The 27,368-nt window shown below is 39.5% G+C and overlaps 2 protein-coding genes across 5 annotated transcripts; both read left to right on the top strand.

The window, feature by feature from the left end:
* The first annotated feature begins 75 nt into the window (after positions 1–75).
* On the top strand, positions 76–17,433 carry usp20 (ubiquitin specific peptidase 20). 4 transcript variants are annotated; one of them, XM_051412508.1, is made up of 25 exons: positions 76–519; positions 853–957; positions 1,154–1,207; positions 1,614–1,676; positions 1,806–1,946; positions 2,086–2,188; positions 2,463–2,532; positions 2,638–2,751; positions 2,895–2,994; positions 4,282–4,795; positions 4,896–5,045; positions 6,139–6,251; positions 6,628–6,800; positions 8,404–8,498; positions 8,589–8,622; positions 8,751–8,796; positions 8,904–9,084; positions 9,276–9,402; positions 9,489–9,658; positions 10,620–10,701; positions 11,284–11,392; positions 11,484–11,586; positions 11,665–11,733; positions 11,827–11,995; positions 12,322–17,433. In XM_051412508.1, the coding sequence occupies exons 2-24, from the start codon at positions 880–882 to the stop codon at positions 11,982–11,984; spliced, it is 2,847 nt and encodes a 948-aa protein (XP_051268468.1). In that variant the 5' UTR covers positions 76–519; positions 853–879; the 3' UTR covers positions 11,985–11,995; positions 12,322–17,433. The 4 variants fall into 4 exon arrangements, with proteins under 4 accessions (XP_051268468.1, XP_051268470.1, XP_051268467.1 ...); XM_051412510.1 differs by having other exon boundaries at positions 850–957; positions 2,895–2,973; XM_051412507.1 differs by having other exon boundaries at positions 850–957.
* A 5,764-nt stretch (positions 17,434–23,197) lies between these two features.
* Positions 23,198–26,881, top strand: ptges (prostaglandin E synthase). Its single transcript, XM_051413116.1, has 3 exons — positions 23,198–23,464; positions 23,586–23,668; positions 25,749–26,881. The coding sequence occupies exons 1-3, from the start codon at positions 23,348–23,350 to the stop codon at positions 25,996–25,998; spliced, it is 450 nt and encodes a 149-aa protein (XP_051269076.1). The 5' UTR covers positions 23,198–23,347; the 3' UTR covers positions 25,999–26,881.
* Positions 26,882–27,368: the final 487 nt, after the last annotated feature.

Below are 27,368 nucleotides of genomic sequence, written 5' to 3'. Positions count from 1 at the left end.
ACCACATTTGAACGTTGCACAACAGTCCTTTCCACCGTGGATTTGGCGGACCACTTAAGCGACGTACAACATTACGTCACTTCCGTAAACAGGACTCTTTACCTTTACTGAATAAACTCCATTATTGTACAAATGTTAAATGCAGCCAGCTAGCTAACGTTAAATAGATATTTTAATAACAGTTCATATTAAATACCACGTTCAAACGAGACAAAAACTAACAGCTAACGAGATATAATTAATGAAAATATCTTAAAACAATATTTGTCAGGCTGACGTCTCCGTGTTGTTGCTTCCTCCCCCTCAGCCCTGCGTCGTGCCGTGCCGTGCCGTGCCGTGCCGGGCCGTGCGGTGGATGGGAGGGGGAGTTGTTTCGGGGTGGCGGGCCGGGGTATCGCGTCTGTCGGCTCGGCTCCTCGGTGTTGAGCTAGCACACTTGTCGCCTGCCCGCATCCAGTATGGATAGTTCACAAGAAGAATGAAAAATAGCGACTATCATCGTGGCAGCTGCTTTTGTTGGTAAATACGACTCATGCACGGCTGCTGTTGCCATCGAGATCATTTTCAAGCTTTGGTTGGTAAACATAAGGCCTTTAACAGCTGTTCGGTTCTGTTTGTAAATACTGTGGGTCATTGTGTTGAGATGGTCTGAGCAATGGTTAGATATCTCATTTATGTTCCCGTTGTAAGTCAGAAACTGGCTGCGGGTGACTTTATATTTATATGACTGCACATCGTGTGTTTTGTGTTGAGATGATAGAGCTAGCTGTAGCTACAACATCTGAATTACCACCGGTTTTTTTTTTTGTTTGTTTGTTTGTTTTTGTCATTACTGCCCTGTCAAATTAGCAGACGTCCCCCTGAAGAGAGTTAGCAGCTATGGCCGAACAAGACCTTTGTCCTCACCTGGACTCCATAGGAGAGGTCACCAAGGAGGACCTCCTCCAGAAATCCAAGGTGGGTTTTCATATATTCGCTGTAGTTGTTCTGCACAATGTCAAAGCTGCACAGTCCAGGTCACTGACTGTGTGTGCCATGGCCTTTGTCTCCATCAGTTCAGACTGTGATAATAACCACATGAGCAAATGTGAGGAATATATGCTTTTATTCCGTTCCCTTCACTTGTGTTCATGTTGTCTTCCTTTTGTTGCAGGGAACTTGTCAGTCTTGTGGTGCAGGGGGCCCAAACCTGTGGGCCTGTCTGCAGGTAAGGTTAGGGCTTTTAAAGAAATGTTTTAAATGTTTGCCTTTTCAGTGGTTATTAGTATTTTAGATTGTGCACCATGTCATTAACCATAAATGATGACTTTTACTACTACTGCTGCTGCATTAATCATAAACCATTTGAGATCAGAAGGTCAGGTGAATGCTTAATAAGTAATGAGGATGTTGGGTATAAATGTAATTATAAATGCAGTAGCTACTAAACTCACGCAGGCAAGCCAATACACAATATGTGCAGTTACAGCTAATACTTTATACTCTTATACTTATTAATAATCCAATTCCGATTGATAGACAAGTAGATATTGTTATTGTTATTGTGATGTAATGTCTCTGCAAGATAGAAGAAGCCATAAGATCCTGTCTAATACAGTTTTTCTGCTCTGTAGAATGACTGCCCATATGTGGGTTGTGGAGAGTCCTACTCTGATCACAGCACCCTGCATTCACAGGTAAAACCCCCTCACTCTAATCATACCTTCCAGCTTTTGCTCTCCTTATCATCAGTTTACCTTCTTGGTGGATGGTTATGAGAGGGAAAACGTTCCCTTCTTCAATGATTGTGAGTATTTTTCCTTTAGGCCAAGAAGCACAACCTGACTGTCAACCTGACCACGTTCAGGATCTGGTGTTATGTGTGTGAGCGGGAGGTGTTTTTGGAGCACAGGCCTGCGCTGGTTCCTGTACCTGCTGCACCCCACCACTGTAAAGCCACAGAGCAGGTACAATATGGTCTCTCTCCGTTCTCCCACTCGATGGATTTAAATAGGAAAACTAGAAGGGCTAGTGATGCTATTTCAAATTCACACTACCCGTTCTTTACTCGCCTTCATATTTATAGTATCTATTCATTATTCCCAGGAAGCTGCTCCTCAGCCAGTAGGTCACCCACTAAAAGCCGTACCAATTGCTGTGGCAGAAGAAGAAGGTTCGGAGTCAGAGGAGGATGAGCTTAAACCCAGAGGTACGCCAATTCTACGGTCAACATTTCTCCTCCCAAAAATGCCAATACATGTCTTTTCATTGTTGGATTTTCTAAGTGTAGTATTAGGTTATAGCTGCCATATGTAATAGATATAATTGCCTAGGCCTGTTTCTAGCATTGATAATTAACTCCTAGTGGTGTCTTCTCCATTCTACTTATTCTACAAATATGAGTTTATATCTAGATTGCTTAGTTTGTACACTTTTATACATACACAGTACTGTACGGTTCTTGTTTCTCCTGTTATTTGAAGGCTTGACAGGAATGAAAAATATTGGAAACTCCTGCTACATGAATGCAGCTCTTCAAGCCTTGTCCAACTGGTGAGGTCACTTTCTCTAATTACATTTGGTCCATTACCGGGGTTTATTAATTCATTTTCCTTTAGTTAAACAGTGGTGCTCATGTATGTTTTTCCTTTCTTTAAGTCCTCCTCTCACTCAGTTCTTCCTGGACTGTAGTGGATTGGTCCGGACCGATAAGAAACCTGCTCTCTGTAAGAGCTATCAGAAACTCATCTCAGAACTCTGGCATAAAAAACGGTAATAAACACATAACAGTAACATAAAACTTCAGACAAGTGACGGAATGCAGCTGTGCATTTTATATAAAAAATGAGAGTGTTATTTACTAATGAATCATTTATAGTGTATTAAACTAACTCTCATGGCGGCTACCCTCCCAGGCCCAGCTATGTCGTCCCTACCAGTCTGTCTCATGGCATCAAACTAGTAAACCCCATGTTTCGTGGTTACGCTCAGCAGGTAGGGGCAAGCACCCAGCAGGTAACTCAACACTTCACTCAACAGCTTGACACTGTCTTGTGAACCCCTGTGTATTTTTCTCACACATTCCCTAAAAATGTCTTTTATTCTTCCTATTAACAGCTGCATTTGAGTTTTGACTTGAGTTGTTTACTTGTTCTTAAAAGGGATAGTTCTGTATTTAAGAGAAAATGTGAGCGTTTTTCATTGATTGAGTCATAGATAACAGCGGAGAGGAGCAGTAAGGAGGAAAGGATAGATATCATCTAATTTCTTTGGTAATCGAGACATTAACAACATGCAATCGCTTAAACTACAATCGGTACTTTCATTAGTCTTGCCTTCACCTCATAGAGTGGATTTCATAGAGGAATAGTAATTTTGGTAAATGTGCTTTTTTGCTTTCTTCCAGAGTAGTTAGCCTAGTTAAGTAGCTTTAGCCTAGCATAGCATAACAACTGGAAATAAGGGTAAACTGCTAATGACAACTAGTTACAAAATCAGTTTTGTGTAAATTTGAACAAATAAGATATTGATACCTTTGAACAGCGCCAGGCTGTTTCTCCCTGTTTCCAGTCTTTCTGCTAAGCTAAGCTAACCGTCTCCTGGCTGTAGCTTTTTATTTTGCATACAGACATGTGAGTGGCATCAATCTTCTTATATTCTTCGCAAGAAAGCAAGTGTATTTCCCAAAATGTCAAACTATTGCCTCAACTGTAGAGAGGCTGTATATGTCCACATGCCTTCAAACTGCATGCAGAAAGATTAAAAACCACATCAGTGACTTAGTCTGACACAGAAAATCCCCTTGAATACAAATAACAAATAAACAACTCAAATAAAACCTTTTGTGTTGAGTTTGTCTGATCCTTTTTAAGACACTGAATTATCATCAGACACTGAATTATCTGTGAAATGTAGTTTAGAAATGTTTTCATGTTTGATTCAGGCTTAGTGCATGTTTGAAGTGTCTGGTTTTGCTTGATTGCGGTTGCTATGGAAAAGTGTTGAGAAGAATTTTAAAATAAGGAGTTTTGCCTCATACCCACTGTCTATAGTGAGTGTGATTATTTTATAGGTTCTCCTTGTACCACTTTTTTTTAACCAATATACAAAACTCTGTCTTGTTGCAAGCAAGACACTGTTATTCACACACTTCTCTTTCCATCTTTAGGTTTACAGACATTTACTGTATTTGTTGCCCATTACCACATTTCCAACTTCTATGAAAAACTCCTGTCTCTGTGTATGTAACCATACTCATGCACCCTCCTCTTGACTGAATGCAATGTGCTTTTCTTGCTACAGGACACCCAGGAGTTCCTGCGTTGTCTGATGGACCAGTTACACGAAGAGCTGAAGGAGCCTCTGACAGAGTGTAGCATGAGCGGAGAGGGAAGTGATGGGGAGGAGATAAGAGATGGAGAACGCTCCCCATCTGAGGATGAATTCCTATCCTGCGACTCGGGCTCCAGCAGTGACCGGGGGGAGGGAGGAGGACTGGGTGACGGTGAGCTGCTCCTGCAGGATGAGTGTGATGGGGTCAGGCCACCGGCAGTAGGGGTGGTGGGCGTCAGTACTGGCGGGGTGATCTCGGAGAAGGAGAGGCTGAAGGAAAGGAGGGTGTCTGGCTCACCCCTACGTGGAGGCTCGCAAGAGATGGATGAGGATGCTGATGTGGATACAGCAGCTGAAGAGGGGGTTACTGAGAGGGGAGAGGAAGAGGAGTTAACGCCAACCGCAAACACCGAGGTCCAAAACCAAGAGAACAACCAGTTAACTGCTACTGGGCAAGGGCAAACCCAGAGCAACAACTCCTCAGGTATAATGCCAGCAGGAGCTTTATATTCCTACCTTCCACAATATTCCATAATTTGTCTCTAAACTGTCCGTTTTGTGCATCCAACACAATGTTTTTTTAGAGCCAGACAATGAAGTGTCCATGACCCAGACCCAGTCCACTCCCTGCAGTCCGGTGCGAACCCTTCAGGAGCTGCATCCCAAACTGTCCTCCAGCCCACCTCGCTCCAGCCCGCTCCGCTCTGCAGGACCTGCATACTCCTTCAAAAAAGGTAAAGAAACACTGGGGTGTTTCACTGCTCAAGGCATGTCAACATTTCTACTGACTCCTGGGGAGTCATTTAAATTTGATGAATTCAGCAAGGATTTCTTACATGTAACATAGAGCTGGACCCTTTTTCTTACCTCTAGGTTTGCAGTCCTGCAAGTTAACAATGCAGTGTTTGGTTAGGTAACCTGGTTTGAAAAACAATGTTTTTTCCCATTAATCCTTCCTTCCTTTTCAGAATCAACACGGGTGAATTTTATTTATTTTTCTTAAGGTTCCAATGACACCCAGTTATTGCTTATGTGGATAGGGGGGAGTCAAACAGGAGATACTGGTTTGTGTGTGTGGGTTGTCATTACCTCTATTTACAGGGTACCCCCTTGAGACCACACAGTCTAGGAATGGAAATGTATTCTTATGCATCTCTTCCTTTATAGTTATGCTAGCAGCGTGGTTCTAGGGAGATGATGTATCCTGATAAGTTTGTTGATCCCCTGAGTTTTGGAAGGTTTGTCATGAAATTTGGTGCAGACATTTAAGTTCCAGCTCAGCATAAATCGTAAAAAAAACCATGGCTTGGAAAATTATTTTACTTTTAATTAGCAAATGTTGGCATTTGTTCACTCCAAACTAAGATGGTAAACAACAGACTTGCTTGCTCTCTGCATGTTAGCGTTGTCATTGTGACATTGCATTGTTCCAAAGTATGCATGCTTGTAGATACCTATTCTTGTTGAACTAAGATTAACCTCCACTAACTTTGTGAATGCTCACCCAAATTGAAACAGTGGCTTTGAGCTTCATCTCAGTACATATCCTGTGCCTCTTGCTCCATGTGTAGATTTGTACTTAAACTTTGCAGCAGCTTGTAGTATTTAAAGTCTGTAGTGTTAAAACACAGATCCAGCTGTGAGCCTATTGGGATCCTGCTGAAATAGTTGTCTTCTGTCCACCACAATATATACACAGACACTCTCTTGCTTGTTTTGTCCTCATCCACGCGCAGTACTGCGGCTAGCATGTTCTTTGCTAGGTTAAGTCAAACAACATTGTCAATGTTAAGTTTGTCCTCTGATATGCCGTCATGAATCTTCCAGCTCAGCTGCTGCTCAGTGCCAGGAAGAAGAAACAGTCTCACTATCGCAGTGTGATCTCTGACATCTTTGATGGCTCTATCCTCAGTCTGGTCCAGTGTTTAACCTGTGACAGGGTGAGTTGTTCTTCACAAACACCAGGGGGAGCTACATATTAAGTCAGAAACAACTGTATATTTACTAAATAATATTAGATTTTTTTTGCTTTAGGTGAAATTTTAATAAATGTATAGCCTATATATCGATTCAAGTTTGTGATTTATTTTTATCATTCACATATGCTTATGATTATTACTATTTATTTGAAAACGTGGATATGAAATGGCTTATTTAATCCAAAATCACTTCCAACAGACTGTTTTGTGTAGATAAGCATTTATTTCACACTTCTTAGAGAGAACCAATTTTTAAAGTTCTACTACTCTACTATTCTACTCTACTCTGAAAGGGTTGTGTAACACTGTGTAAAACAATTCTCTGAATTCATGACAGGTCTCTACTACAGTGGAAACTTTTCAAGACCTGTCCCTCCCTATTCCTGGTAAAGAGGACCTGGCAAAGCTTCACTCCTCTATACATCAGAACCTCCCAGTCAAGACGGGCGTGTGTCCCGACACATACAGCTCGCAGGGCTGGATCTCCTACATCATGGACTCTATACGCCGGTTAGTGGACCACGCAGTCAGTGTGTGTGTGTGTGTGAACGCAAAGACATCAGTTTAGCAGAATCGTTAGTGATGAGGCATGATAGATTAGAGGTTAGAGGTTTCATTTTCAGTGTGTGCTGTCTCTCAATCAGTCAGTGGTGCAGTTCTAAATCAAGATTTGCTTTTGTCGGAAATGAATACCCACCAAGCATCAAATGCAGACAGATTTTTTGTTTGGCGAGTAAAATCTTGTTACTCAAAGTACAATAAAAGCTTTCTGAGGAAAAAGCCAATAAGAGTAATTTACACTGGAACTGAGGAGTGAGTTTTTTTTAAGGAATGTCAGCCACTTAGGTAGATATTGCCCAACCCTATCGTCACACTCACTTAATTCCTCATTATCTATGAATCCTGGTTAGACTTCTGCTCTAAAGAAATTCACAAATTCTGTCAGGGCAAAGGTTTATTTTTCATACCTCGAAGCTGATAAAGGAAAACGTGCGAGATTCAAGCAGCGAGATGGCCTTGAGACACCTGGGAATCGGTTCAGGACTGATGACTTGGAGAGATTATGTACTCTGAGGAGGGCTCTGAAATGCACTCCAGGACAAGATTTGACTTCTGATCCTCCAGATGACCCAACAGTAGTGATGTTGCATTTTTAAGGACTGCATAAAGTGTAGTTGTTGTCAGCAAAGCAGTGGGTTTCCTGAGATACCGTTAATGTATATGCTTTTGACTGATGGAAGAGGGCTGCTTGCTTGACGTAAAAGAATCACTTCCTTTGCCAAGTGCATTTGTATACAGCTGGAATGTCATCTGTATTTATCAGAGATGCAGAGACAGGCCTTGGCATGCAGTTTGCCATTACGGTGCTGATGCCTTCATTTGTTCCCTAGCCAGTATAGATGGAGTGACGCCTGAATGTGAAAGTTGTCACCAGACTCTGCAATTCCTTTAGCTCTACAAAGCTTTATAGAGTCCTAAATACATTTTTTGGGGGGTTTTACAGCCTTTGTCTTAACTGTTTTGGTTCATGCTCACTGGTCTCATCAGCATAGCCTTCTTCAGTGAAAAGTTCTTATAAACCAGCAGACAGACTAAGTTAGCAACTGGCTGGGGAACATTGTGGAGTATTTGGCATCTAAAGAGCCATATATTTCCCTCAGGAGTTGGTGGAGCTAGAACACAGCTAAGAGGATTTACAGTGTGGACTTGCCAAGTTGCCAAATGAATACTAATGTTGCTCCGTAACTGCTGAATGTGTGAATAAGCAAGTTTGCCATATCAATTTCACAAAATTATAATATGACAGTTTTGTGTTTTTGCAGAATCACAGACATTTATGTAATAAATGCAATTCCTGCCTCAAAGGCCTTGTTCGAATGGTAGGAGAACTCAAGACGACCACCTAAGGAGCAAACCTTTCAGGAAACTGTAAGATCAGACATATTTAGGCTGAAAGCTGCTCTTTAAACTTACTGCCATCAAAGATCCAAAGCTAGTATCACTCCAGGCAGCATTGCCTTTGCGGTTGTTTACTATCAGGATATGGACTAAAGAAGCCTGATGTCTTTATGTGGTTGTAATGATTGCGTATCTTTGTATTTTGCCTGAACAGGTTCGTAGTCTCATGTATCCCCACTTGGTTTTGGGGCCCCATGGTAACCCTAGAGGACTGCCTCGCTGCCTTCTTTGCTGCAGACGAACTCAAAGGTAAACAGGATTACACTGTGCTATTGTACTATAATATAGTAGATAAGAAGATTTCTGTCAGAATTGACATTTATTTTAAATCTTTTCCAGGGGACAACATGTACAGCTGTGAGAGATGTAAAAAGTGAGTATGTACAGTAAATCCGGGTGGGGACATTTATTATAACTGGAGAAATTCTGTTCATCATCAGTTTAAAGAAGAATATTTTTCATTTATTTCATTTTATTTACAGAGCACTTTGTTTTCTACAGGTTGAGAAATGGGGTCAAATATTGCAAAGTGCTTAGACTTCCTGAGGTACACATTTTTTTCTTGTTGCTGCCAATAACAGCACAAACAAGCTACAAATAAGTTTTGCTTGTGGTTGGCCACATAAAGTGTTTTTTCCTCAATTGTCTATGCAGATTCTGTGCATTCACCTAAAGCGCTTCCGGCACGAAGTCATGTACTCTTTCAAGATTAGCAGTCATGTATCTTTCCCATTGGAGGGCCTTGACATGCGACCTTTCCTGGCTAAAGAGAGTCCATCGCAAGTCACCACTTACGACCTGCTGTCAGTCATTTGTCACCATGGCACTGCAGGAAGTATGAGATAACTTCATTTCCTACACATAAGTGCATTTCAAGTGTTACTTCCATATAATTAACATATCTAAGAGATTGAGCAAACATCTGCATATTTTTATCTATACCAATCACTAATGACCTTTTTTTCTTTTTTTTAAATATTGTTTTTTACTTTTTTCTCTTCTCTTACACTTTTTCTGTTGCTGCAGGTGGACACTACATAGCTTACTGTCAGAATGTGATCAATGGCCAGTGGTATGAGTTTGATGACCAGTATGTCACAGAAGTCCATGAGACAGTGGTGCAGAATGCAGAGGCCTATGTGTTGTTCTATAGGTGAGCCTTTGAAGACCCCGTAACAAAATCAATGCTGGTTTATTCAAAATGTTGTTACTGACTGTATTTTTCTTGGACCCATACAGGAAAAGTAGTGAGGAGTCGGTGAGAGAGAGGCAGAAGGTCGTGGCTCTGGCCAATATGAAGGAGCCCAGCCTGCTGCAGTTTTACATCTCCAGAGAATGGCTGAACAAATTCAACACCTTCGCCGAACCAGGCCCCATCAGCAACCACACATTTCTTTGTCAGCATGGAGGTGTGTGTCTGGAATTTTTGTAAAGGGCAAATTCCTGTCTTGGCAGACTGAGAAATCTTTAGGTACAGGCTGTGGTTTCACACATAAAAGTCAGTTTATTAGTCATGGGGAGTATTACTCAACCTGTACAAACAGTATATCTGTATCTCTAGAGGAGCTTTGTCAAGTCTGAGAAACTGATGATGTTAGCTGTGTTATTTTGGCCTGGGCTTGAGCTTACAAATTTTGAATAGAAAGCCTGCGTTGGGCAAAATGTAGTAAATTACTCATTACATGGATGTGACATGCAGCAAAGGGCTGCAGGTTGGAATTGAACCCAGGCCACTGTGGTAAATACTAGGGCTACTCAATCACAGTTTCCTAAAATCTGTTGCTACCCTCTTTTAACAAATTTCTTTTCCCACATTAGTAATTTTAGATCTGTTAAAAGATGGGAGTTGTGGGCACCCGGTTAGCTCAGTCGGTAGAGCTGGCGACCCATATACGGAGTTGCTGCAGCAGCCCGGGTTCGAATCCAACCTGTGGCCCTTTGCTGTGTGTCATCTCCTCTCTCTCTACCCACCTTTCCTGTCAATCTTCAGCTGTCTATCCAATAAAGGCTTGAAAAGGCCAAAAAACTTAACTTAAAAAAATAAAATAAAATGGGAGACGTCCCTGTGACATTTGCCCCCTCTGGACATTTAAGCTCTTAAAATGAATAATTATTTTGCCCAACCCAAAAACTGAGAACACAGCTGTGTCGTTACCACAATATTGCACATCATGAAAGAAATATATATTTCTTCTTAACAGATGTTTCTTTTGGATTTGTATGATATTTGGCTTGTTACATTTCATAATTAGAAAAACATGGCTTCATTGCGCTGTGAGTTACAGGCCGCAGGAGGACAGCAGGGAAAAAATGTACCATGGATGTTAGAATTATTTACAGTCATATCTAACATATCTTATTTCTGTACAGGAATCCCTCCTAATAAATACCACTACATTGATGATCTGGTTGTGATTGTTCCCCAGAATGTGTGGGAGTACCTTTACAACAGGTAAATATGCAACATGCTACCATTTCGATTTGTGTGTTCTCGTTGCACTAATCAATATTTCTATATTATATGGATCAAATGGCTACATCTAATGTGAAAGGAGCCACTTGTAGTGACAAACATACAGAGAATTTTAAGTCTGGAGAGCTGAGGGGAACTGCAAAGTCAGAGTGTTTTAGAATTTTAGCTTAAGCCAATTCTTTTGGTTTTATAGCCTTCAACTTTACTGTTTGGTTCAGTCTCACTGCTCTCATCAACCCTGCTTCCAACCGCAAAAGGCAGCTGTTTTCTGCCAAAAAAAGAGCTCTAAGATCCACTGCACAGTACCTGCAATACCAAATGGCATACAGACATAGTTAGAGACTAGCTGGTGAACGTAGTTGAGGATTTGGCAACTAAAGAGCCAGCCATTTCCCTCAGAAGTTGGTGTAGACCAAAACAGAGCTAAAAATAGAGAGTGGATATTGCCATGGCCTTAGTGGAATGTTGATTGAATGATTTGCATTTGTATGCGTATGTTCACATTCATTTGTGTTAATTTCTCACTATATGTGCCTTTCTGTTAAATGTTTCTGTCCTCAGTTTTGGAGGCGGTCCAGCAGTGAACCACCTCTATATGTGCGCCATCTGCCAAGTGGAGATTGAAGCTCTGGCTAAACGCAGAAAAATGGAAATAGACACTTTCATCAAGGTAAAAGCCTGTATTCTGCAGGGGTTTGTGCGTAATTATGTCTTTATGCTTCATGTTGGATGTTGAATGAGCAGTTTTCTCTTGTCTGTAGCTAAACAAAGAGTTTCAGGCTGAGGAGGCTCCGACTGTAATCCTGTGCATCAGCATGCAGTGGTTCAGAGAGTGGGAGAGCTTTGTGAAAGGCAAAGACAATGGTATGATCTTGCTTTTAGACAGTAGTGCATTAAAGTAATCTTTTATTCTTTGCAAAATGTTATAATTTGTTTTCTCAGAGCCACCTGGTCCCATCGACAACAGTAAAATTGGCGTTATGAAAGGAGGACACATACAACTCAAGCAAGGTAAACCTCAGCACTGTTTGAAAAGGACTTAAAGTTGAAAATGAGAAAAATAGAATGTCAATAAAAAAAATGTATGGTTGTTTCTGCCCTCAGGTGCAGACTATGGTCAGATCTCAGAGGAGACGTGGCAGTACTTGTTGGGTATTTATGGCGGAGGCCCTGAGATCGCAGTGAGACAGACGGTGGCCCCGGCTGACCCTGACAGCCTTCATGGAGAGAGGAAGATTGAGGCAGAGACCAGAGCACTTTGAGAAAAAAAGAGGTTGGAATGTTTACTTATTGGGAAACACTGTAAAATATAAGAACTCACATTCCAATGTATATACACATACTTGCATACAATCACATGTTTAAATATACTCTGGGTAAGTCAGTGGAAGCTGGTCAGGGAGCTTGCAGCTGGTCTTGGAAGAAGCATTTTTTCCACCCACTTTGCTTACGTCAACCACATGAGCTCATGAATTCATTCTGGCCAGCAGAGATTAAATGTCTACACATGTCCAAGAATAATGGAGGCAACACAGCCAGCTAGATGGGTCAACTTGTCTACTTGTTCTCAACTTGTTTTTCAACTTCCATTGTCTCCAGGTCTTCTGATTCCCCTTTCCACTCCTGCCCTCACAGGAAGCTGAGGAATTTGCACCTTGGTGACGATGCCTCGCCGTGAGCACTTTGTAAATGTAGCAACGCATTATTCTGAAGCCGTGTTGCAAAAGGGTGAACCGGTACTTAAATATCACGTAGTTTATTTATTGGAAAACTCTGAACCTCAGTGTTTAGGTGTAAAAAAATAAATGGAGTTGTTTTTGGTAGCTATGATGTTTCAGTGGCTGCTGTAGTGACTAGGTGTCATATACTGCTAAACTGGCCAGCAGACAGCTACTGGTGTCATGAACCAGTTTGCTGAGGAGGAGAGCAGAACTACAGTGTGATGTTTGGTTTGAGGACTTTTATTCCTCAATGGAAACAACAACTAAGAGACATTATTAAGCTTTCTGTTGTTTGCCTGTTTACTAGTTACATAGCAACAAGTTCAGACATCATCAAGTGAGATATTGCATAAATCTTCCTCTTGCACCTCCAACCTTAAATACACAGTATAACTAATCCCTCAGGAACGGAAGTCTTTTGATTGTTTGAGCCGGTGAAACAATTATATTGACAGAGAATAAGAAGAAAAACACAGCAGGGTTGTTTCAAACCACAAAACATGCATGTGTTCCAAAAAAGCGTTTTCACGGTCATTTGTATTTGAAAAGCTTCAAAAAGCTTCAAAATGCATGTAATGGCAACTTCTTCATCTGGACCTGTAGGGACTTTTCACTCACAGGATCGAGTTTATTTGCTCAAACACACAACACCTTAAGGTGCTCAAAATGATTACTGATCCTGTCCAGCACTATCCATAAATAGGCATACAGATATATGGCTCTAATTTTAAACAGAGTAGATACATTTCTGAAAAGACTAACTATTTTAGGTCATATATGGCAAGAGTGCAGGAGTTAAGTAAGAGGAGGATTACATAGCTGGTGCAATAACGGTACATTTGCTGAGGGGTAATTAGAGAATCTTAACTGGCTTTTCTTTTAATAGCCTACATAGGTTTGAAATTCCTCTGAAACATCACAGTGTGAATTCCCTGATATCAGTTCTTAAAAGAGATTATTCCAAAATGACTAATAATGCAGTACCTGTATATACCAAGAGAGGACAGTATGAAATGAAATGTAATGTAACAATTCAGCAAGATAAAAAAACCAATCTGACAGCATCACAAATAATTAGCACAACATGCACAAATCCAGACCTGTTACAACAGAATGATCATTTATGATTAGTATCTGATTTATGAAGTATATTTTCTTATTTTTTGAATAATATCTTAATTGTGCATGTTTCGTTATCAGAAAGATGAAGCTGTACCCTGTGGTAGGGACACTACATTATGAGGTATTTGCTTGTAAAAAAATATGTGCATCTGCAACTTGCATTTTTGTTGAAGATGCATTTTAAAATGTGTAAAAATACACCTGTGTTTGCCAATTTAGACACCATGGCTTGTTTACTCAAATGATATTCCTGTGTGCAGTTTGAACTTCCTCCACCCTCACAGGAAACAGTCCCCTATCTGCAGCACTTCGAGTCGATAAACTAGATTGACATCTTGCTTTTTTCAAATATCTTTTCATTATAAAGAAGAGTATAAAGAGTGCTGTGCAATTTAACAACAACATTTGAGACAACTCAAACAGCTCCTAAAATTCCCTTCCAGCTTCTATTTGAAGCAACCAACATGCAGAGTTGCTCAGATTGTTTTTGTTTTTGTTTGTTTGTTTGATAATTTATAGTTGTAACTAAGTTTTGATCTGAAATCTCAATAGTTATATATTGTTGTGTTATTTTTTATTTATTGTGCAATTCATTTTACAGCATAATCAATGCAATATTAATGTGCCAGGGTGAAATTTAGTCCAAGCTCAGCTAAATAAACAGTGTCCTCTATCTCATTGTAGATAATCACATGCTTGCCTTTTTTTACTGTACAGATCTGCATAGGCAATGTTTGCCACCACATTTGAATCAGTTAAACCTAGCATTGTGGTAGAGCGAATAACGCATGGGAAATGCAAGAGAAGAAGAATGTGTGACTGCTTTTCTCCTGTCCTTTAATTAAATAGTCTAATTTACTAAATATTGTTAATAAAGACCAATTTTGAAAAAAATCTTATTTATTTTCTGTTAAATTGAATTATAATTATAGTTCTGTTTAAATAGCATTATCAATTTAATTAAAATTTTCATTTATAAGATTACAACAATTCTGAATTTTGATTCAATTTACATTAACTACTGATGCTAAAATCCCCTGAGCATAAACAACCAATGGAAAATTGATAAATTATTTTTTAACGTTTTCATTTATCAATAATCATTACGTCGTAATTATACTTATTAGACTTGTATAGAGAACCCTCCTGGAAATAAAATACTGCTACTAAGCTGTTACCAGTCTAAACGTCCACAAGACTAGTTAGTCAAACAAAAGACAGCACAGTAACTTGAAGCCCATTTGTGAAAAGAAAAGCAGCAAGAATTGCTTATAAAAACCTGTGATTTTTAATGCCAAATAACGGAAAGTAAGAAAGAACACTGATTTTTCTTTTGATCTTCAGTGGCCATGCAGTATTCCCATATGGATACAGTAGCTCTTGCCTTCTGCTTCTTTTCCTTTTTATTTGAACCTGTTTTTTTGTAGCAGCTTTGTAGAGATCTGAAATATAGACAAGGAAATTATGAGTTGAAATGTAAAGAATATGATAATTTAATAATTGATGATCTGCAATATGTAAGTCATCCTACCTTGGAATACAGTGCCTTCAAGCCCCTACACACCCACAATGCATAGGTGTTTACATATTATGGCTAATTACAAATGTGGGAAAAGTTATAACTTCATCATTTGAAGTTTAATTCATGAAGTTTGGTCACCTCATATACATTCCCAGCATATCTCTCTGCTCAACTTTATTCTGAGTATGAACCTTAATCGGCCAGAATAAGGGAAAGCACCTGTGTGGGTATGCAGGGGCTTCGTTTAAATTACCATCCACCTTGACTTTACAAAGGTCTATGTGCATCAATTAATCTCTCAGCTGTATTTCATTGTAAGATCAATCAGAAAAGGTGACACAGATCCCAAAGATTTAATTAGACTGGTCTACGTAACATATGATGCGTTGTTTGTTTTTGTAAGGAGGCAGTGGGATGTAGAATGCACATGCAATAGTTTGGCTTTTTTGCCAAGAGTTTGGCGAGAAGGCCGATACCACTCTCACACCTATGAGGTAAATATTAGATTACCACCACCAGCCAGTTAGCTTAGCTTAGCAGAAAGACTGGAAACAGAGAAACAACTGTTCTGGCTCGTAACAAAATTGGCCTCCGAGCACGTCCAAAGCTCACTAATTAAAGGTTCTCTCTTGCTTTTTTTGAAGTTTGAAAACGACAAGGTGTGGCCAGATTTTCCCCTCTGCTTTCAGTCGGTAGGCTACGCTAAGCTAACCGGTTGCTGGCTGTAGCTTCACATTTAGCATGCAGACATGAGAGGGGTTTTCTCTTTCGCACTCCCAAAATGTTAAATTATTCCTTTGTGCCTAGAGTCATTTTGTGTTATGAACAGCTATGAGATTCCAGGACAAGCAAGCTTGTGAAACATACTGAATCCGATTAAGTCCAACATGCTCGGCACACATATTCAGAAGTGTAATTATCAGAAAAGCAGCTTTAACATTCCCTGTGTAATATATCCAACAAGGGACACCGTAACCCAAAATACCCACGATGTTTTAAAAGATCTTTTTCACTGCAGATATTTTGACTTGTCATAGTAGGAAAAGCACTAATATTAGTAATTGCTAAGTGTGATAGTAAGCCATGCTAGTGAGGAAGAATGCATGGAGGAAATGGAAGGCAGCTGGGTAGTTTCCAAGATGGCAGAGCATACAATACATTGCAAGTGGTAGCGTTCTTGACTCTTTAAACCTCCTTTATGAACTGACACCAGAAGCCAACATTGCAAATATACATGGAATTCTGAGTTGTGCTTCTTGGCATATGGTCCAGTCCAATATTCAATTTCTTTTAGCTCTGGTTTTGGTCCCTACCAACTCCTGACCGAAACATCTGGCTGTTTAGTTGCTAAATGCTCCACTATATTCACCAGCTGGGTCACTAAATGTCTTCCGTTTGGTGCTGAGCAGATAGCGTACAGGTTTTGTTTGGGTTTGGTTGCGCTACAACCCAGCTAACGTCACTGTAATGGCTAACGTTAACCAAGCAAGCATTGAGCAGTTATATGGTTTCCCGACTCTCTCATGAAATACATGAAGTTCCCCGGAGTCGCCATATCCTCCAGAATAGCCCAGGACCAAAACGATCAAATACAGAGCAGGCAGCCATTATTAATTATTTCACTTGAACTTCACCCCTCCCACTATGACATGTCAAACATCAGCCATGTTGTTTAACTTTATTTCTGACATTTTTTTTATGTGTCCAAAGAGCAATTCATCAATTTCAATAAGAGGACACAGAATTGTCCACTTGTCGTAGGTAAAATGTGTTGTAGCCTTTGTGGGTTTTTTTTTTTTTTGTTTTTTTTTCCAACACATGGTCAGTGTGTATCTACAAGACATAATATTAATACTACAGAGATGTGTGTGCTATGTTTTTGGGGGAATAAGTGCAATGAAAAAAAGACAAATCTTTGTGCAATCTTAGCCCTGTCATCAAAGAGACACCAGACAGCTGTCGAACACAGAAGTCTGAACAGCTGATATGCAGCTTAATCTATTGCGGTGTTGAAAAATGTTGAGTAGTAATTATTTAATTATCCCCACCTGGGAGTTTGTTTGCCTGTGTTACAGCACGTATCTATGCGTGTTTCCATTTGACTGGAAAACACTGCTGTGGTTCGATAGAGTTCACACGTAATATCATGACACCCTGCAGACAGCCGACAGGATTTTGCTGACTCATGTTTTCCCTACATTTTACAGTGTGGCTGTTGTGGTCATGGTTATGGTGATAAGAGGGGGTTTAAGTGGTTGACCTCAATTCAATGGGATGTCTTAATGTCTGTAGAACTTATGTAATTACTCATGACTGGTTAAATGATTAAAATTGCCTGGTCTTTGATTTGATTTGTGTTTTTATTGCTTTTTATGTTGTTGTTGTTTTTTTTTTAACTGGAAATGAAGATAACTGAAACTGACAATTGCTTTTGGATAAATGTTTTAAACGACAGGTTTGTTTTTAAAAGGGGAACACAAGTGGTCAACGGTGAGTATTTCTCAGCCTGTGTATAAGGCTTTATAAGGTCTTTTGTGGGATTACATGAGTGCATTACATTAAAGGTCCAGTGTATAGCATTTAGGAGGATCTATTGGCAGAAATGGAATATGTTTTCATTAGTATATAATCACCTGAATATAGAAATTGTTGTGTTTTTGTTACTAAATGAGCGGTTTTTATTTACAGACACTGCAGGGCTTCTTCCATGGAGTCCGCCATGTTGAACTGCCATGTTCCTATAGTAGCCCAGAACAGACAAACATAACACTGGCCATAGAGCCTTTTGTGCTTTTCCCAAGATTCATGGCCACCGTAGTTTCTCCTACACACTTTTCAGCCTCTTGTCATTCCCAGGTCAAATACAGACGCGAGCGGTGTTCAGGTCGTCGCCATCTGCAACTTCACCTCTAGGTGCCACTAAATCCTACACACTGGTCCTTTAAAAAGGAAGAATTTGACATAATGTGAAATTTGCTTCCTCGCTTTCTTGCTGAGAGTCAGATGAGAAGATCAATACAATTCACATAGTTGTCTATTGAATGGAGGCAGTTAGCTTAGCATGATGACTGGAAACAGGGATAGCCTGGCTCTGAAATCCGCCTACCAGCACTAATGAAGCTCGCAAATTAACTGACTGCTCTGACTCCAGCTTCATATTAAGTGCGCAGAAATCAGAGTGGTATCAATCTTTTTATCTAACTTTCTGCAAGAAAGTAAATAAACAAACGTCTATGCTATTGATTGCATTATAGGAAAAGTCAGGAGTTGGACCAATCTTTTAAAAATCTGTCTCTTTTGAATCCTTTAAGATGATGGGTCTCTTGATGGGTGCAATGCTATCCTGCTTGAGTACCCCCCTGCAGTATTTACCTTAAATAAATATAAATATATCCATATAAATCACTAAATGCATATTTAAATGAGTCACTACTTCCCTTGACATGCTGCCTTGGATTACGTCCAAGATGAGCTTCACTGCTGTTTCATCATCTTCATCTAGAGTAAAGCTTTCTGAATTCTAAAGATGAGGTATATACATTGCTTCTTTTACTGTGTTTGTGACTTTTGTTGTCTACAGGACAAATATAGTTAAGTACAAGACACACAGAGAGAGAGAGAGAGGGTTTACCTGTTTTAGTTTGAGAAAGAGGGAGCTACTCTCAAGTGAGCAGCTGTGATGTCATCTCAAGTCCCATACGTATGCTGAGCCCAGACAGAGGCAGACTGAGAGGAAAACACACCAGGCTGGTGAGAGGATATGATGCACATGCTGAGCATTCGGGGAGACAGCAGAGGTGACACACTGTACAGTTCAGGTAAGAGACAAGAACTGGCTTAATGGATAGCCTTTCATATACACACAGATGCAGCTGCAGCATCCGTCTCCACCACATTAGGGAAAACATTGGTTTCCTGCACTGCTATGTGTCATCAAAGCTGGGATACTTGTTTGTACTTGTGCTGTAAGGGATGCAATTCGTGTGACACAGGATATACTGATCAGTTATGTAATATCCCATGGCAGTAGTTGCCCCTGCTGCATCCATTCACTGGGATGGGATGGGTGTGGCAAGTAGCAGCAGACCACTTGTCCTTTCCATCCTCATCATGAATGTCACTTTCACTCTTGCTCATGGCTCTCTGTTTACCGGCCAGCTTTGCATGATGAAGGTCAGATAAATAGATTTAGGAGAGCAGCTTGAGATCTGTGTTACGGAGCTGGAATTAGCAGTCATGCATGGAAATATGTGAAAGGAAAAATCAGTTGCATGGATTGTAGCACTGTAATTGTTTTGAATATGTTGGCTGAAAACAAAAGTACACAGTATCCACAGTTGTCCATCACATGGAAGCATCAATGTCATTTTAGTAGTTGAAATAACTCTTGTGGAGGTGATCTGTCAGAAGACACTGGATTCTACCAGGATTATATATACACACACATGTTTTTATATTCTAGATTATTATAACACTTGAGTGGTTCACCCATTTTATCTAGTATGCACTGGTTACCGCTTCACAACACTACTGTATGTAGTTATTTTGGCAGAAAGTTAAAATGGATGTCATACCTGAGTCAGAACTCTGACCAGGACCAGAGGGAGAAAAACACATTACACCTATTTTAACGTCCGTACATTGGTTGGTTGAACATAAAACCAGCCTAGCTTTTGGTTAAAATGTTTCATGGCCATGGTTTATTTTATTTTATTTATTTCATTGTTTAATTTAAAAGAAACTTCTCTATTTTATTTGTTATTATCGTATATCTATTTTATTGTTTTATATGATTACATTTTTTATCAGCTTAGGGCAAAAAAGGAACAACAGAATGTCTATTGTCTATTAAGCTGCCTCTAACTAACCTCCATCCATTTCTTTCCCCAGGCATATATCACATCTAATTTGACAGCAATGTTTCATCAAGCTGAGTGGAGGATAACTAACATGACACAGGAAGCAATATCATTTATCAGAACTCCAGTATGAGAAGGCCCTGTGGTGATCCTGCACCCTGCACAAGCAGAAATCGCTGCAGCATCATCAGATAATTCAGCTGTTCTCTCTGTGAACCCTCTCAGTGGTTTTTGCAAAAGCGACTGCTGTAAATATTTACATGCCGTGTCTGGCAGCTCTTAGAGACGAGACGGAGAACACCTTGAAGACTTGTAATAAATCTGTGACCTTTTAACTCATGGTAACCCTGCGGGCCCTGCAGGCAGGGCTGAATGCAAGACGGCTGTAGTTATTTTCTGAAAACAAGAGGGAACTCGATCAGGAGCTGCACTCCTTGTTTTGTGGAACTCTGTATACAGAGTTAGGTGGTACCAGACTGTACCTTGTGCTCTCTCTCTCTCTCTCTCTCTCTCTCTCTCTCCCCCCCCCCCCCCCCCTTTTCTTCCCCTGCCTGTTTCTTTCTCTCTCTCTCTCTCCCCCTGCCTGTTTCTTTCTCCACTACATGCCTTTTATGTGAGACAACACAGATACATTCACAAAAGTTTTACACTCCAGAGTCAGACTGTAAAACCAACTATTTTCATTTAAGAACATAAAAAATGTAATTCCAAATATTAAACATGAAAACATAAATTTAATCATCCCACACATATTTGCTGTACATTCCAATAAATTGACCTCTTATATAATATATGAATCTATTGTTCTTATATGCAGCTGGGAAATATATGCATATGTGGTCATGTATTATAATGTATGAGACAACAGTTTACATATATAGCAATCATTTGCAATAATAAATTCTACAATGCAATACAAAATTTACTGAATTGTTAAATGTGGGTCATGATAATAGATCTAAGTAGTATATGTAATTATATTAGTGTTTACTAGTATTGTAAAATGCAAAATATATTTGTGGCTGATGAATTGGTGAGGATGAATATTTATACTGGTGTCTGTGAGAGTGTGTAGTGTAACTGTTAACACCTGTTTAAACTGTCTCCTGACCTGTTTGCGCACGCACACACACACACACACACACACACACACACACACACACACACCATGGGCTGTGCCATGTGTTCCCAGCTGGTTGACATGTGGACAGTGAGAGTGGGCAGGACCGGCCACAGGGCCATGGAGCTTACTGCCTACCCACAGATGCTTCAGGGAGGCTACCACAGGGTGACAGGCCTCCACTACATGTCCTCCTTCTCTGATGCTGAGGACTGCTGCGATGACACCAGCTCCGGCAGCTCTCTCACCTTGGACTGGCAGACACAGGGGACTGATGGTTAATACTCGACCAAGAGGTGTTATAACACCAACATGTAAATAAACATGATGAAATATACAGGAAATGCAGTGTATTTGCAATAAATGTTGTGAGTGATGGAATAAGTATTCAGATCTTTTACTCAAGTAAAAAATAGCAATACAACATGCAGAAATACACTATTACAAGGAAGATTCCTTCAGTGGTGAAAAGTGAAAAAGGACTCAAATACTGTACTTAAATACAATTTTGAGAGTAATCTTATGAAATGTAAGTAATCATATGCAACAGTATACTGTATATTGCTATTTTTTTTATCATTTATCTCCACCATGACCAACTAAAAATATTGTTAATGTTAATGGAGCTAATTGCAAGTACTTTAAATACTATTGAGTAGTTTATTCTATAATAAATCATTACATTTATCATTATATGTATTATATCAATTTTGTATAAGATATTCATAGTAATTAGTGACTAATGTTGTAAATCAAAGTACAATATTTCTCTCTGAAATGTACGGGAGTAGAAGAACACTTTTACTCACTGTACTTAAGTTTACTTTACTTAAGTACTTCCATTTATTGTTACTTTATATATTTCTAATTGATTTCAGATTATGATATAGAAAATATAAGTAAACTGATACATTGTGATGTATTATTAGGCTGTACGTTAAGCAATGGGCCATATAAACTAATGATCAATTAGCTCCAACTGTACCAGCCCAACATTAAAGTGATGAATATATTAATCCATCACTAATTATAATCCATTAATATAGCATATGATGCCGAAAAGGGCCATTCTGCATAAGGACTGCTTTTACTTTTGGTACTTTAACTATATTTTGATGCCATTACGTTTGTGCTTTTTCTTTATTTAACTTTTACTTAGTATTTTCACACTCAAAGCTACAACTGGTCATAAAACAGTCTCAGTTTAACACTGATGCCTCTTTGACCTACATAAGCACAGGAGACCATCAGCCAGAAGATTGGCTATTTCTATAGTTATTCTTTATGCCTGCCACTGGGTCGGATTCAGTCTGATAACCACTGAAATCAATTAAACAAGGTTGTGGAAACCATAGTGCGTTTGTCCACAGGCGTCACCAAAATCAACACAAAAAGCTTTTTAGTAAATGTTTAAAGTATAAGATTTACAGTGAATACCTCTTCCATGTAGCAGAAATTACCTCATAATCCTGCTTAAGTAAAAGGTACTTTCCACCCCTGTATTATCATTAAAACGTTTTCCTAATACTCTGCTGCGTAAAATGATGACATATTACGGTGTTGAGCAACCAAGCTACGGATCATTACAATCTTGCGGTGGAAATTCCTTGTTTTGCAACCAACCCATGTTTTGCCAGCAGTCTTACACGAAATGATTTGCGCAGTATGACAACTAAACTAAAGACATGCTGGCTCTGAAAGTCAGCTCTGAGTCAGGTCATGAGTCTGAAGGGAAAGTTTTTTCGTTTTTTTTGCCAACTGCAGTGGCAGACCTAGAGCTCTGATCTCTAAAAGCTCCCTTACCACCCCAGCTGCCAACCCCAGTTTGGGGGTACTATACAAAGTATTAAAAATGACTCCACCTCTACCAGCTACAACAGTTAAATGCTTCTTACATTATACATTTCATACTTTTAATAAATGTTGTTGCTAACACAATTGGAGTAGAGTATTGCCACGATGTGGCAATTTACAGTGGGTAAAAGGTGAGAGTCCTTCTTCCACAACTGCTTATGTCACCTCTGAAATATTGCCTCCAGGAACTAATTTTTGCGTGCCATGGTGAACGCCTCAGTCTGGGATGTACAAGATATTGAATGAAGCATCGTCTCTTCTTTCTGAACTGTCATCTTTTTTGATGAGTGGGAGGAGGCATCAGTACAAAAAAGCCTTCCCCTTCGGCTTTACCCTCACTCTCACTTTTTTAGCTTTACGCACGCACCAGTCTCAAAGCTCCTCTGCGATTTACAAAGCGACTCGAGTTGGATATTTAAATTGAACCATGTCAGTCATGATAAGAAATGAAGTTTTCTCCTGTTTTGTATTCTACGGCGTGCTCCTGGTGATGAAAATGTACATAATTGCGGTAATAACGGGACAAGTGAGGCTGCGTAAAAAGGTGAGTGACAATGTATTATACAGAGACGGATCCAAGCGGAGACAGATGTCATTTTGCAACATAATCTCAGCACCTGGGATCTTTCACTGATGCAAAGTTTTTTTTCCTTCTTCCCTGAAAGGCTTTTGCCAACCCTGAGGACGCGCTGAGGCACGGAGGTTTACAGTACCACAGAGAGGATCCATACGTGGAGAGATGCCGGAGGTAAGACAGCAGAAAGTTTTCCACCACATGCTTTTACTTTGTAAAAAAAAAAAGTTATTTTTGACTCGTTAACAGCTGTTACTGAAGCAGCCAGTGGTGGAGAAAGTATTCAGATCACTACTAAAGTAAAAGTACTAAGTAAAAATAGTCAGTCAGAAAAGTAGTGCTTTGAAAATGTCACTTAAGGAAAAGTACATCCAATCAAAGCTAAATATTCTCGGTATAGAGAGTATAAAGTACAGTGAAATGGCCAAGTGTTATAACCTACTGTAAATATTTAAGTAGTGTTTTAGTATGTGTTGTTTTAAGTGTTGCATATGCTGTTGAGTTGGTTCATCTTTAACAATGCAATCATATCTTATAAGTTCATGATACTTCATTTGTAAAGTAACTATAGCTTTCAAATAATAGAGTAAAAAGTACTGCAGTAGATCTGCTTCTGAACTGTAGTGGAGTAGAAGTAAAGTAGGCTACCTTAAACTTGTACTAATCTACAGCACTTGAGTAAATATACTTTCCACCACTGATTGCGTCATACATCCTTTACACTCCTTACCCTGCAGGTTCTACATTCAGATTCTGCTGTTTATTATGCAGTCACTGTCTATGATGAGTAAGAGGTTATGATAAATACTGAGTGTTCCAAGGTTTATAGAAGCTTCCGGAGTTTGTGTGACCTGGTAGAACAGGGACAACTAATTAATCTCACGTTAATACTTAAAAATGTTTTTACGGTAAATATTTAATTTTTCTTTACCATTTACATGCAATTCTTCGGTGAGATGATGGTTTCCTCCACTGATTCTCAGCAAGAGTTGGCAGCCTGGTGTAGATATGCTTCACTGCTTTGTTTTAACTTGCCCCTGACTGCAGCAAGGAAAGCAGATGTTTTTCAACTAGTATAAACGTTTCCTTCTGTTTTTCCCGGAATGTCTATTTTGGATTATTCATAAAGTTGTGACACGAAAATGACCACACACACACACACACACACACACACACACACACACACACACACACCCGCCATACAGCTACAAATCCTGATAGGTTTTTTTTTTTTTCTAAAATCAGGTTTGGGATCAAATATGTTTGTGGCTTGCTACAACATGACGAAATGGCTGCCAGTCCAAACATCTTTTTCATGTGCTGTTTCAGAGCCTTTAACAGGGCAGGTTTTCTTAGAATAATATTTTTAAAACATTTAACCCGGTGGGTGGAGAGGAAGGAGGCTGATAAGTTGCTGCCAAAAAGAAGAAAATAACAGACACACATCGGCTGTTGTGTGAAGTACTGTATATAAGTACACATTTGAGGTACTTTACTTGAGTATTTTCATTTTATGCAACTTACACCTCGAAGATTAAAATATGTTTTGTTGTAAATTAAATTATTCAACAGAATATAAGTACTGATGAAACGATTAGTTGAGTGACAGAAAATTGATATACGATATGATATCAATAAATATCAATATAACAGTCAGAGGGGACTGTTTTTCTGCTTTTATTTTTTTCTACTTTTACTTTTAATTCTTTGAGTACACTTTCAATTCAGGACTCCTACTTTTTTTGTACTTTTACTTAAAGCCCTACAAGGAACTTTTATTTTGTGTTGATTCTTGAAGTGGCAGTTTTCCTACCCCCTCCTACCTACATTGATTTCAAGGGGAATCCAAATGAATCCCACCTGGTGGCAGGCATTAAGGATAACAATATAAAAATAGCCTTTTTCTTTTCGCTGCTGGTATTGTGTTTATGTACGTCATATAAAGGGAACGGGTATTATATTGAGACTGTTTTATAACAAGTTAAAAACCCTGTGTAGTACGTTTAAGTAAAAGATCTGAATACTTCCTTCCCTACTGGTGATGCATGTGATACAAGCTTTTATCCAATCTAAATTAAACTGATGAGTCACTACACTGAGAAATGACAGAATCCACAGTATTAAGTGAGTAATGATTTCTCATCCTCCAGACTACCAATTTTCCAGGAAAATCCAGAGGGAATTTAACATAATCCGGAATTTGAACCAGTAACTAGAATGTGGTTCTAAATTGTCTTTTTTCTCTCTTCTATAGAGCTCATATCAACGACATGGAGAACATTCTCCCCTTCCTCTTTGTGGGTGCCATCTACTCCTTGACTGGACCTTCACTTGCTGTGGCCCGCCTTCACTTCGTGGTCTTCTTCATGGCTCGCGTGCTGCACACCATTGCCTACCTGTTGGCCCTGCCGGCACCGACACGCTCTGTGGCCTACACCATTGCGCAGATTCCCTGTGTCTCAATGGTTGTGCAGGTCCTGATGGCAGTCGCAGCGTATGCCTAAATATCCAGGAATGAGGGACTGAACTGGAGGTGGGACTCTGGTTTGAAAAACGGCTGTTACGACCTGATGCCTGTGTCAGTAAAAGCAGGAAGAGGATATCTCAGAGGCCTCCTGGGAGGGGCAGCGTCAAAGACAAGCGGTGTCAGAATGTCAGTGACAGTGCAATAATAAGGTGTGTGTTTTTACCGCAGCTGGTTTTGTCAGTATTTTTTATCCTTTTATTAACGTTTAACTGTGATATAGTTATGTGAAGATGACATCTTGTACTGTATTTAAAATGTAAATGAAGGTTGTTGCTTGTTTTCAGTTTTTTAACCAGGTTTTGTTGAAATGACTCACTGACAGACATTTAGTTTAAGCCACTTTGGAATATTTTCTAGCTCCACGCTGTATGTTGATCCCTGCCCCCTTGTGTGTTTACACACAACACAGACCACCATTTATGTGGTGTTGTATCATCTATGGCTTCATCTGTTTCCTGTGTGGATATTCCCTCTGTTGTGTTAACATTTCTTTGCTTAGTATGTTCAACAAAACCATAATGAACCATGGCATGATCACTGATGATCTGTTGAAAGATTTATTGCCACTCAGTGAAAAATGAGCTTGATGCTTTTACTCCCTCACTCAAGCGCCTTTTAAGGAAGAAGAAAGTACTCCTAAAATCTTAGTTTGGACTGAGAATAAATCTTACAACAACCTGTAGAGAAAGAAAAAAATAGTGAGGTTTTCTGATGTGTAACATTTTTTATTGAATCTGTGAAGACATTTTTCCAGGCTGTTTTTAAAGTATTGTATTAATAATTTATTATTCAGTTTTAACGTATACAGTAATGTTTTTGAATCCCATTTTTGTAGACAATAAAACAATTCACACATGCAACCAAGTGAACGTGTGTTAATTCATTCAATTGTCTTTTAGAAGAGCGACCGTAACGTTGTCTTTGCCTGGTCCTGCAGAGACAGTTTGTTCTGGTGTTGCAGGGACAGGGCCCCACTTTGTGTGTGTGGTTTTGTGCGAGTGTGAGATGATCCAGAAGTCCGCGGCAAAGCTCCAGCATTCCTCCACCTATTATGTAAGAACTTTGGCTGTGCTGTGTTCCCAGTCGTATTCTGAGGGGCCAGGGGGGACGGCCCTTATAGACATACTGAGAGATATTGCTCAGCTTTCATTTCTCACTCCCGTGTGACTGACTTGTATTTGGCTTTAAACAAAACAACAAAAAAAAACCCAGTCCTAAAGTGATCTATTCCCCACGTAATCCCATTTATAGTTATTTTCCAGCTATGACTAAACCTCAAATTACAGAGTGGAATGTTTAGTGATTATGGAGTTTTTATTCCGAACAAAAGAAATATAGCAAATCCTG

Source organism: Dicentrarchus labrax, unplaced genomic scaffold, assembly GCF_905237075.1.
Source record: "Dicentrarchus labrax unplaced genomic scaffold, dlabrax2021, whole genome shotgun sequence".
In the NCBI taxonomy this organism is placed as follows: Eukaryota; Metazoa; Chordata; class Actinopteri; family Moronidae; genus Dicentrarchus; species Dicentrarchus labrax.
This window is presented reverse-complemented; position numbering and strand designations above follow the sequence as displayed.

What these genes read in the sequence shown, in the direction of transcription:
- usp20 (XM_051412508.1), top strand. Translation starts at nt 880, where the DNA reads ATGGCCGAACAAGACCTTTGTCCTCACCTGGACTCCATAGGAGAGGTC. An exon ending in ACCTGTGGGCCTGTCTGCAG is followed by an intron (nt 1,208 to 1,613) that starts GTAAGGTTAGGG and finishes TCTGCTCTGTAG; the next exon opens with AATGACTGCCCATATGTGGG. An exon ending in TCACCATGGCACTGCAGGAA is followed by an intron (nt 9,085 to 9,275) that starts GTATGAGATAAC and finishes CTGTTGCTGCAG; the next exon opens with GTGGACACTACATAGCTTAC.
- ptges (XM_051413116.1), top strand. Translation starts at nt 23,348, where the DNA reads ATGTCAGTCATGATAAGAAATGAAGTTTTCTCCTGTTTTGTATTCTAC. An exon ending in AAGTGAGGCTGCGTAAAAAG is followed by an intron (nt 23,465 to 23,585) that starts GTGAGTGACAAT and finishes CTTCCCTGAAAG; the next exon opens with GCTTTTGCCAACCCTGAGGA. An exon ending in TACGTGGAGAGATGCCGGAG is followed by an intron (nt 23,669 to 25,748) that starts GTAAGACAGCAG and finishes TCTCTTCTATAG; the next exon opens with AGCTCATATCAACGACATGG.